At 37.1% G+C, this 12,321-nt stretch overlaps 1 protein-coding gene across 17 annotated transcripts in view; it reads left to right on the top strand.

The window, feature by feature from the left end:
• Positions 1-12,321, top strand: part of REV3L (REV3 like, DNA directed polymerase zeta catalytic subunit) — a 178,597-nt gene that overhangs the window by 137,034 nt on the left and 29,242 nt on the right. For 13 of the 17 annotated variants that reach the window (XM_036247699.1, XM_036247708.1, XM_036247700.1 and 10 more), the window contains 3 exons: positions 1,772-1,890; positions 9,116-9,257; positions 11,811-12,055. In XM_036247699.1, coding sequence (XP_036103592.1) covers positions 1,772-1,890; positions 9,116-9,257; positions 11,811-12,055 — 506 coding nt within the window. Of the gene's footprint in view, positions 1-1,771; positions 1,891-3,106; positions 3,212-9,095; positions 9,258-11,810; positions 12,056-12,321 lie in introns of those variants that run through there. The other 4 variants (XR_004957531.1, XR_004957532.1, XM_036247712.1 and 1 more) reach the window with 4 other exon arrangements.

The raw sequence follows: 12,321 nt of genomic DNA, 5'->3' as shown, positions 1-12,321 counted from the left end.
ATCCTCAAAGATCACCTTATATGGCACACTTCAAATTTTTCCCTAATGAGAGAACTACAGGACAACAAGGTTATCTTTTCTGTATGAGGTTTTCGGGTTTTTTTTAGTTGTTTTAATGAAGAGGTATACTCCAGCAGAAGTTTCGATTTAGTCTAAATATACTCTGTATTAATTAGGTAATCATGCAACTACTCAATTTTGGATATTTTGCTCCATTTTCTATAAAACTAAATGGAAATTTTGAAAAAAACTAAATGAAATTATTAGCAAGTAAAAGTCATTCAAATATGGAGATTTAATAATAAAGTGAGGCCCAGCCAGTGTGGGCACATGCCCAAGTTGTGGGCCAAATCCCCAGGGGAGACATGCAGGAGGCAGCCATTCTGTGTTCTCTCTTGTCAATGTTTCTATCTCTCCCTCTCACTTCCTCTCTCTCTATAATCAATAAAGGGGAAAAAAAAATTAAAAAATAATAAAGTGAGTTATTTATTTATTTTTGAGAGAAATGCTTCAGGCTAGTACTGATTTCAGGGCAGGGCTGGGGGGGAAAGGGGATTGGTGATTTACTTCCAAGATAATGGGTTAGTACCTGCTTTATTCTGGTGACTCTAGACTAGTCTCATTCCAGAGTTTAAAACTCTGTGTTTGTGTGTGTGTGTGCGCGCGCGCACTCTGAAGTATGCTACATTCCAGTGCTACCGTTCTGGAGACTGATAACAATTGAAGATAAAGTAAGACCAGTTTGGGTCAGTACACTGAGATGAGCTTAACATTCAATCCCTGTTTTGTACTTGCTGAGCTGTAGACGTGGAAAATAAATATTTTTAAATTGTAATATAATATTACAAATGTGTGATGGGATGCTTGAACTATTCCTCAGAATCCCAAGCTGACCCAAGGATGAGGATTGCTGGTTCCTTAATTTCCATTTTGCATTGGAATACAATTGCTTGTGTCTTGTGGGTATTTCTGAGAGACCATCTAGAGCAGCAGTTCTCAACCTGTGGGCCGTGACCCCTTTGGGGGTTGAACAACCCTTTCACAGGGGTCACCTAAGACATAACAGTAGCAAAATTACAGTTATGAAGTAGCAACTTTAGGAACTGTATTAAAGGGTCGCCGCATTAGGAAGGTTGAGAACCACTTATCTAGAGTATGTTTTATGAATTTGGACTTTTTTTCCCTGTATTCTTTTCCCATTAACACAGCTTTTACCTACATATTTTAGAGCTAGGGAAACATTTCTGCTATATTCTTTTAATCTTTTGCTTTTGGAATGATATTGACTCCATAATGTCCTTGTATTGGGTCTTAGTCTTGTAATTCTTGGGAGCAGGATGAACTAAATAAGTCCTCAAATCTGTGGGATCCTATTAATCAGCACGTGATCGAGGACCAAATAGTAAGTATGGAAAGAACAAAACATAACTTTCCTAACAGTGCTTCTGTATGTCATTAATGGCGTGGAATATAAAAAGAAGTGATAAGAACTGGGATCTATTAAGTATGTATTACATAACCAAGTTCAATCACATCAGGTCAGTTTTTTTTCCAATTAAATATTAATTTATTATGAACATTTCTTTCCAGTAGGCTGTATATACATAGGTTTAAATTAATTGTGATTCAGTTGGAACACAAATCATTATTGCAAGTAGCTTTCATATCTACTATGAAAGGTTAGAAGTGATATTTAGAATCTTTTAGAAACAAATTTACATATACATACAAGCATTATTTTAATAGAGTCTTGTTTTTTGTTGTTTTTTAGGTGGCTCTAACTAACTACACCTTTGAAAATGTGAGCTTTCATGTTCTTCATCAGCGTTTTCCCCTCTTTACCTTTCGAGTCTTATCAGATTGGTTTGATAACAAGACAGATCTATACAGGTAATATTTTATAATTCTGAAGAGGATTATATTTCTTTTTTTTATCAATATTACTGGAGTATAATTTATATACAGTAAAATGCACACATTTATAGTGTATTGTGTGTTGACTTTGAAAAATGTGTATACTCTATAACTACTACCCCAATCAAGATAAGAAACATTTCTCACACCCAGAAAATTTACTTAGGCAGGTTTGCATTCAACCTACCTAGTCCTTGATTACCCAGGTAAGTACTAATTGAATTTCTATGGCTATAGATTAAGTTTGCCAGTTCTAGAAAATTGTATAGAGTTATTTACAATCTACCCCTTTGTTTCTGAGATTCAGTCATGCTGTGCTGTTCCATAAACAAGTTTTCATTTTTATTAGTAAATAGTATTTAATTACCACAATTTATTTATCTAGTTACCTATTGATGGACAATTGGGTTATTTCTAATTCGAGGCTATTATGGACTAAAACTGTATGCAAGTCTTTGTGTAAGCATATATTTTCATTTCTCTAGGAGTGAATTGCTGAGTCACACGGTTACTTGTTTCACCTTTTAAGAAACTGCTAAATGATCTTCTTTGGCAATTCTTCTAGTGAAAGTCTAATGGCAACAAATTGTTTCAGACTTTATTCTGAAAATAACTTTCACCCTTATTTATTAATATTTTTACTAATTCTGAAGTTGATATTTTTGTTCCACCAGTTTAAGGATTTAGTTCCATTTACTTCTGGCCTCCATTGTTTCTAGTGAAAAATCAAGTCATTTTCCTCAAAGTAAGGCTTAATGAATGGTTGACTACTATTGTTGTTAGTCTGTGTAAGGCTTATAGTGGAGGCAGGGACAGTTACTCGGTTTTGCTCCAGAGTTGTCTTTGGCAGTTTCTGTTCTCCTGGGGTTGGGAGATGGGGCTTTCTCAGCATTCCTGCTCTTCCCACAGTAGCAATGGACCTTTGCTTTTTATCACTACCAGGTCCTGGCCCCAAATAGGTTTCCTGGCTCTCCCCAAGAAACATATGGCTTTTGTTTCTGTTCCTCCCTCAGCAGCAGTGTTTCTGGGAAAGTTTTCTGCCCCTTACCCAATGGAAGACAGTCTTTGCTTTTTACTTAGTACAAGGCCCATGATTGGAACAGGGTAGGTTTCCTACCCTTCCCTGAGGTGCAGCTTTTACTACTGCTCCTCTCCCAGCAGCAAATATCTATTACATCTGTTCTTTCCCCAGAGATAGTGAATCTTTGCATAAACTCTGATGATTGGAGAGTTTCCTGCCGGTCCTACAGCAACTCAAGGCTTTGCTTCATACAAGAAAAGGGTTGGAGGAAGTTGCAGGGTTTCATCCCTGTGTGCCCTGCCACCCATCTTTCTCACAAGTACTTGGTGAGGCCCATGCAAAAAAACTCCCCTAATGTCTTAGCTCCCAGTGAGTCTAAACTGTCATGTTAGCTCGTATATGACCTGTAATAATTTATTAAAAATTTAACTGTTTCAATCTTACCTACTTTTATGGCAGCTGCCTCTACCTCCTGTGTTCTACCAAACATGAAATAGGTTATATTTCCTATTTATCCTTAGATGGGTTTGTCACCCTATGACATTTAATTCACCTGATTCTCTTGTAACCTCAACTTTCTGATTACCTCAAGAACACTTATAATTTTGTCATTTATCCAGCTTTTTATCATTATTAGACTGGAGGGATGTTCTTTTGGAATTTTCCACATTCAAAGAAGAATGCTATAATTTTTTTCCTGGCTGTTTAGGAAAAGTTATATAATAAATAAAATGAAACCCGATGTTAAACTTAACATTGAAACAACATTCAGTGGTTTGTTTATAAGCCCTAGAATGCTATAAATGCATATTTTACTACTTTTAATTAGGTGTTGTCTGAAATGATAAGTAATTCTGTTTTTACCAAGTGAAGGAGAGAACTGGACCTAACATATTACATAAAGGACTTGGATTAGACATTAGACCATTTATATTACATGGATTATGGTACATGAAGAGACCATGCTCTCTCTTTTTGGAGACACTTTGATAGATCAGATAATTGTATTTTTTAATTTAAGTGAATTATTACCAAGAAAGTAAGTCATTGCTTTTTAATTTGCATTTGCTATCTACAATGTTTTGAGGAAATATTTACACACACACACACACACACACACACACACATTATAAATTGACTCAGAAATGAAAGGAACTTGCTAGTCGAGGATTTTTTCTATTAAATCTGTTTTGAAAACACAAAGGTGCCCTATTATTATTTTGTGTTTGTAAACTTAGATTTGGGTTTTCTGGAAGCCTTTGATTTATATGAATGAGTTATATTCCCAAAGTTTTATTGCTTGTAACTTAGAACACATTTTCTATAAAATGTTGTATGTCTCATGATTAGATCCCTAAATCAGCCCATAAAACCTTTACTAATCCCTAATATTATTTATCTAAAGAACTCACAGGCCCTGGCTAGTTTGGCTTAGCGGTTAGAGCGTCAGCCTGTGGACCAAAGGGTCCTGGTTCGATTCCCAGTCGGGGGCATGTACCTGGGTTGCAGGTTCAATCCCCAGTCCCCATCAGGGTCGTGCGGGGGGCAGCCAATCAGTGTGTCTCTCTCTCATCGATGTTTCAATTCACAAATTCCCTTTGTGAAAAATCCACAAAATAATTGAAAGCTCTGCACCCTGGGTGAACACAGAATCAGACTCACCAAAGCTGGTAGGGAGATTAAAGACACTCTCTTGCCAGAGTCCTGCCCCTGGCCTAAGGCCATATGGTCAGGAAAAGGCTCCTAGCTTCTCCCAGGGGAAAGAGGGTTGTTAGCATCCCATTTTTTCAAGGGAGATCTATAGATCTGACACAGTCTAGCTGGTGTAGCTTAATGTACATGTTGGTGTGAGGTGATAGACACCAAAGATCCTCCCTGCTGCTCAGCACAGAGCAAGTGGATGAAAAATGCCAGCTCTCAGGGGAGAGAAAGAGTTGATCCAGTGCCCCAGTTCCTCCTAGGCTACCCAAAGAGCTGGCATCTGTCTTTCCAGTCTTGGAGCTCCAATAGGTCTAGCACAATCTAACTGTTCTGGGGGACAGATACAGTCGTTTGGACCAGCAGACCATAACTCTCCCTCCTGCTCAGCACAGAGTGAGTAGACGAAAACCACAACTGCCTGCTTCTACCTGGAAGGGAAAGAGTGGGTCTAGGCCCCCAGTCTCTGGCTGGGCTGATTGATGGAGATTTTCTCCTATACAAGGTTAGTTCATGAAGACTGGGAGAAGTGCAGCTTTGTCTAATGCAGAACATTAACACAGGGAGTCAAAGAAAAGGAAGAATCAAGTAAAGATAATCCAAACAAAGGAACAAGATAAATTTCCAAAAATCGAACCTAATGAAACAGTGTTATCTGATTTACCTGATACAAATTCAAAATAACTCTCATAAAGATGCTCACTAAGGTCAAGACAACAAAGTGAAAATTTCAACAGAGATAGAAAATGTTTAAAAGTACTGAACAAAAATGGAACCCTGACCTGTGTGGCTCAGTGGTTAGAATGTAGACCTGCACACCAAAGAGTCGCAGGTTTGATTCCTGGTCAAGGGCACATTACTTGGGTTGCAGGTTCAATCCCTGGCCCAGTGGGGGCATGTGGAGGAGGTAACCAATTGATGGGTCTGTCTCACATCACTGTTTCTTTCTCTCCTCCTCCCTTCCCACTCTCTAAAATATCCTTGGGTGAGGATTAACAAAAAAAAAAAAAAAAAAAAAAAAAGGGAGCTGAAAAACAATAATTGAACTGAAAAATTTACTAGAGGTGTTCAGCAATAGACTAGATCAAGTGGAAGAAAGGACCAGCAAACTTTTAGACAGCTCATTAACCACCCACATGGTCTAAAGAAAGCAAGCTGTTATGTCCATTTTGTTTTATTTTAAAAGGACTTATTGAGCCCTGGCTGGTTTGGCTCAGCAGTTAGAGCATCAGCCTGCAGACTAAAGAGTTGCAGGTTCGATTCCAGTCAAAGGCAAATACCTTGGTTGCAGTTCAGTCCCTGGCCCTGGTCAGGGTTATGGGGGAGGCAACCAATCGATGTCTTTCACACCGATGTCGTCGTTCCCCACCCTCCCCTCCCACTATCTGAAGATAAATGAAAAAATGTCCTCAGGTGAGGATTTAAAAATAAATAAAATAAAAGGACTGATTGAGTCTACACATAATGCATTATCTCATATTTACATTTGGCAAATCTGTATTATTGAAGGATTACATTAATCTATAATAAATAATCTACAGCCAAAAGATTACAACTCACTTTATTGTGGTAGTCTGGATCTGAACCCGCAATATCTCTGAGGTAGGCCTGTAATAAAAGTTATTCAATAACAAATCCATTAAATTATGTTATAATCATACAGTGGTATACTTGATAGCAATAAAAAATGTATATATAGTCACAATATATTAAGTTAAAAATGCAAGTTATAGAAGAGTGTCCATTTTGTTTAAAAATTGAGTATAAAGTTTAGGAAGTTTTTTGTTTGCCTATTTTTTTTTTTTTAATTTTTTATTGTTGAAAGTATTACAGATATCCCTCCTTTTTTCCTTCATTAACACCCTCCCCTGCTCCCACCCCCCCCCTTCACTGAACTATTGTCTGTATCCATTGGTTATGCATATATGCATGTAAGTTCTCTGGATTATCTCTTCCCGCCTACTTCCCCCTTCCCTCTGACGTTTGTTGGTCTGTTTCCTACTTCCATGTCTCGGGATCTGTTTTGTACATCATCTTATTTTATTCATTATATTCCAGAAATAACTGAGATCATGTGACACTTGTCTTTCTCTGACTGGCTTATTTCACTTAGCATAATACTCTCCAGGTCCCTCCATGTCATTTCAAAGGGTGAGAGCTTTCTTACAGCTGCATAGTATTCCATTGTGTACATGTACCACATCTTTTTTATCCACTCATCTACTGATGGACACTTGGGCTGTTTCCAGATCTTAGCTATTGTAATAGTGCTGCTATGAATATAAGGGTGCATATATTTTTTCTGATTGGTATTTCAGGCTTCTTAGGATATAATCTTAATTTTTTGAGGAAACACCATGTTGGTTTCTATAGTGGCTGCACCAGTCTGCATTCCCACCAGCAGTGTACTAGAGTCCCCTTTTCTCCACACCCTTGCCAGCACTTGTTTGATTATTGTTGATGGCAACCATTCTGGAGGGTGTGAGGTGATACCTCATAGTCATTTTAATTTGCATCTCTCTGATGATTAGTGACATTAAACATTTTTTCATGTCTCTTGTGTTTGCCTGTTTCTTTTTAACAGTTGTACTCAGATATAATTGACATGCCATACAACACACCCATTTTGAGTGTACAGTTAATGGCTGTCAGTATATTCACAGAGTTGTGCAACCATTACCACAATAAATTTTAGAGTATTTTCATTACCCCAAAAAGAGACCCTATGTCTCTTAGCCACCTGCTAATCCTTGCTTCTCCACCCTCCCACTTTAGGTAACAACTAATCTTTCTATCTCCATAGATTTGCTTATTCTGGACATTTCATATAAATGAAATATGTTTCCTTTTGTGACTGGCTTCTGTTGGCATATACTGTCCAGCTTCATTCATGTATCAGTACTTCATTTCCTTATATTGCCAAATACATTCCTTTGAACAGGCATATACCACATTTCGTTTATCCGTTCATCAGTTGGTGGACACTTGGGTTATTGCTGCTTTGGGGCTATTATGAATAATGCTGTTAAAAACATTTGTGTACAAGTTCAGATTGTATGGGGGTTATAATTTTTCCACATCCTCACTAACACTTGTTATTACCTGTCTTTTTAATTATGAGGTGATTTTTTTTCATTTGATATTTATATTGTAGTTTTTCTATATGCATTCGTCATACATCATAGAGACAGTTTTTTTTAACTTTTTATATTTAGCATTTATGTGACTGTATTGTTCTATAAGCCATAAAATTAAAAGTTGCAATATATTTGAACCTTAATATTCTTTAAACAAATATATTCTTTACAGTATACCTTTGGATCATTTTTACATTTTAATAACATAATATTAAATCAAAACTTCCTTTAGTGGCGCTGGTGAGGGTTATTATTGCTTATTTTCTTACCAAAAGGGTAGGGTAAAGATGTCATTTTTTTTTTTAAGTTTAAATCAAATAAAATATTTATGTTTTCAAAAGAAATACTATTTTGACATTTATTCCATGTATGGTTCTATTAAAGTTTTTTAATTTTTCTAAATTTTCTTCAAATTACTCTGTTTCTTCCCATTAGAAGATAGTTCATGCTTTTAATTTAGACTGGTATTTACAATGACAATGCAAAGCTTCCATGTTCTTTTGAAAAGAACCTATATAGTCCAGCCGGTGTGGCTCAGTGGTTGAGCGTCGATCCATGCACCAAGAGGTCACTGGTTTGATTCCCAGTCAGGATACATGCCCAGATTGTGGGCCCGATCCCTAGTGGGGGGCATGAATGAGGCCGCCAGTCAATGTTCTCTCTCATCGATGTTTCTATCTCTCTCTCCCTCTCCCTTCCTCTCTCTCTAAAATCAATAAAGAAAAGTTAAAGTAAATAAATAAAAAGAACTTATAGATGCCCTGGCCAGGTGGCTCAGTTGGAGCATCGCCCCATACACCAAATGGTTGTGGGTTCGATCCCTGGTCGGGGTGCACACAGGAGGCAACTAATTGATATTTCTGTGACATTGATATTTCTCTCTCACACTTTCTCCCCCCCTCTACCTCCCTCCTTTCCTCTCTCTCTCTCCTTTCCTCTCTTTGTAAAGTCAGTTTAAAAAATATCCTTGAGTGAGGGTTTAAAAAAACTATAGATATGATAAACTATAATTGTATAATTATTACATCATCAGCAGTGGCATCTAGAAGAGGATGTTAACTTTTTATAACAAAAAGAGTAATCCCAAGAAAAATATTGAAAATAATTATTCTTAGTCTTACCACCTTATAAGCACTATTTCAGACTTGACGTATTTTCACTGTTACGCCTTTTTGAAATATCTGAAATTTTCTAATGTTTAACTCTTTAACATACTTTAACATACATCATTACTCCTTAAATAACATCACTATCAATATGTATGTTTTGGCAGAATGAAAACAGTACTAATTTCATGTGTCCCAATTTTTCCCTAATGTTCACAGCATGGATTCTCTTTTAACAGATGGAAAATGGTTGATCATTACATCAGCCGTGTCCGTGGAAATCTCCAAATGTTAGAACAGCTGGACCTGATTGGAAAAACCAGTGAAATGGCTAGACTTTTTGGCATTCAGTTTTTACATGTACTGACAAGGGGTTCACAGGTAGGAAATTCAGTTTTTTTGTTTGGTTGGTTAGTTAAGGGGCTTTTTTTGCACACTTGAAAGTTATATGTGAGTGATATACATTGAGATGTTTGAGGTGTTTTTATTTTTTTATTTTTGTTACAGATGTTTTTCCTTTTTCCCCCACTGATTCCCTTTTCCCCCTTCCTCCCCACCCTGTCCCAGCTTTGTTGTCCATGTCCATTGTTCATGCGTACGTGCATATAATTTCTGTGGTTTATTTCTCCTCCACCACCCCCTCTTCTGGGGATTGTCACTCTGTACCCCACTTCCATGTCTCTGGGACTACCCCATTCCTCAGACTGTTATGTTCATTATATTCCACAAATAAGTGAGATCATATGATACTTGTCTTTCTCTGTTTGGCTTGTTTCACTTAGGATAATACTTTCCAGGTTCCTCCATGTCGTTGCAAAGGATAAGAGATCTTTCTTTCTTACAGCTGCATAGTACTCCATTATGTGTATGTACTACAGCTTTTTTATCTATTCGTCTACTGATGGACATTTCGGCTGTTTCCAAATCTTAGCTATTGTAAATAGTGCTGCTACGAACATGGGGGTACATATATTCTTTCTGATTGGTGTTTCAGGCTTCTTAGGGTATATTCCTAGAAGTGGGATCACTGGGTCAAATGGAAGTTCAGGTTTTAACTTTTTGAGGTAACACCATATTGTTTTCCATAGTTGGCTGCACCAGTCTGCATTCCCACCAGCAATGTACTAGAGTCCCCTTTTCTCCACACCCTCGCCAACACTTGTTGGATGATTTGTTGATGGCAACCATTCTGACAGGTGTGAGGTGATACCTCATTGTTGTTTTAATTTGCATCTCTCTGACGATTAGTGATGTTGAGCATTTCTTCATATGTCTCTTAGCCATTTGTATGTCCTGTTTGGAGAGGTGTCTATTTAGTTCCTCTGCCTATTTTTTAATTGGGTTCTTTGTCTTTTGTTGAGTTGTATGAGCATTCTATATATATTGGAAATTAACCCCTTATCTGATATATCATTGGCAATTATGCTCTCCCATACAGTGGGTTGCCTTTCCATTTTGATGACTGTATCTTTTGCTGTGCAGAAAGAAGCTTTTGAGTTTGATGTAGTCCCATGTGTTCATTTTCTCCTTTGTTTCTGTGTCCTTAGGTGATGTATCAGTGAAAATTCTTCTATGTATGATGTCTGAAATTTTGTTGCCTACAGTTTCTTCTAGGATTTTTATGGATTCATGAGTCACATTTAAGTCTTTTATCCATTTTGAGTTTATTTTTGTGTATGGTGTAAGTTGATGGTCTAGTTAAATTTTTTTGCATGTAGCTGTCCAATTTCCCACAGCACAGGAACTTTCTGCTCCATGCCTCTGTACTGCTCGGGTTTGGTCGTCCACCTTCATGTCCACTCACACTCTCTCACACACTCACCCTCCCTCCGGTCCTGCCCACCGCCATCTTGGCAATTCTTATTTCAAGGTGATTTTTTTTTAATGTTAAAAAAAAATGAGATCTTAGGAGCCATTTAATTAATATCTTTCTAACTAATTTCCCAAGGATATATAATGAGAGATTTTGTCACATGCCTTCCTGAAAATGATTTCATGCATTCATTTAACAAATATGTATTTGTATACTTTTAATGTGTTAATAAATAAACATTGTGCTAGGCATCAGGGATACTACATTAAATCACTCAGGTTCCTTAACCTCTAATTAAAATCTTTTAATTATTTTAATTACTCTATATTTATAACATTCCTCCAGTCTATGAACTCACTAATTATAGCAAAAATAGAGCTCCAAATAGTTGGGCATTACCTATTTGTTTATTTAATTTTATTGCTTATTTATACCACTATAGCTTTAAAAACAATTTGAGCTGGTTTATAATTTTTAAAAAGTTAAAACCACTTAAGAAAATGTTAGTGAACCCATGCTAATTCTTGCTAGTGCTTTTTTTAAATCTTATATTCCAAACCATCTGCTTAATGGCGGTTACTATAAATAATCAATTGCTTGATTCAATTTGGCAAGTATTAAGCTGACTACCTTTTAATTCTGGAATCCTTGTGTTCGCTTCTTGAAAAATTGGGATAACATTTACCATCTTGTCTCCTCAATTTCATTCTCAAATTTTCTCAAATAAATTTCTCAAAAGATTGGCCAACTTTTTAAATAAGTTGACAAAATGTACAACTGTTACTCCTATATCTGTTTATTATAGTAGAGCTGTATTTAAATATAAAAAGAAATCTAACTTTATCTGTCTTTTCAGTATTGTTTTATGATGTAAGCCTTTTGACATACTTTGTAGTTTTTATAAAATTTATAGGAATACAAAAAGAATTTACGAATGCCTCCTTCAGGCACCTAATAGCTGACTGAATAACCAGTACTATGTAACTGTATTGTAAGAAAGTCATGCAGCCTTATTCTGAAGAGTAAAACATCCCCTAGAAGATGATCACATATTCAAAAGACCAGTATATTTATATTTAAACTTTCTTCTTCTCTTTCTACCTTCATCTCTCTGCCCGCAGTACCGTGTGGAATCAATGATGTTGCGTATTGCTAAACCAATGAACTATATTCCTGTGACACCTAGTACACAGCAGAGGTCTCAAATGAGAGCCCCACAGTGTGTCCCCCTAATTATGGAGCCTGAATCTCGCTTCTATAGCAACTCTGTTCTTGTTTTGGATTTCCAGTCACTATATCCTTCTATTGTGATTGCATACAACTACTGTTTTTCCACCTGCCTTGGCCATGTGGAGAACTTGGGAAAGTAAGTTTCTTCATATTTACAATTATGTTGTGCTTTGTACTTCTTACTAAAATTAGACTTTCCACCCTGGCCAGTTTGGCTCAGCGATTAGAGGGTTGGCCTGCGGTCCAGAGAGACCCGGGTTCGGTTCCCGCTAAGGGCATGTACCTCGGTTGCAGTTTGTCCCCGGCCCTGGTTGGGTTGTGCGGGAGGCAGCCACTCGATGTGTCCTTTCACGTCGATGTTTCTCTCTCTCTCTTCCTCTCTCTCCCTCCCACTCTACCTGA

This window comes from Molossus molossus, unplaced genomic scaffold (assembly GCF_014108415.1).
Source record: "Molossus molossus isolate mMolMol1 unplaced genomic scaffold, mMolMol1.p scaffold_m16_p_8, whole genome shotgun sequence".
Classification (NCBI taxonomy): domain Eukaryota; kingdom Metazoa; phylum Chordata; class Mammalia; order Chiroptera; family Molossidae; genus Molossus; species Molossus molossus.
The sequence above is the reverse complement of the archived record's forward strand: the minus strand, read 5'-3'. Positions and strand labels throughout refer to the sequence as shown.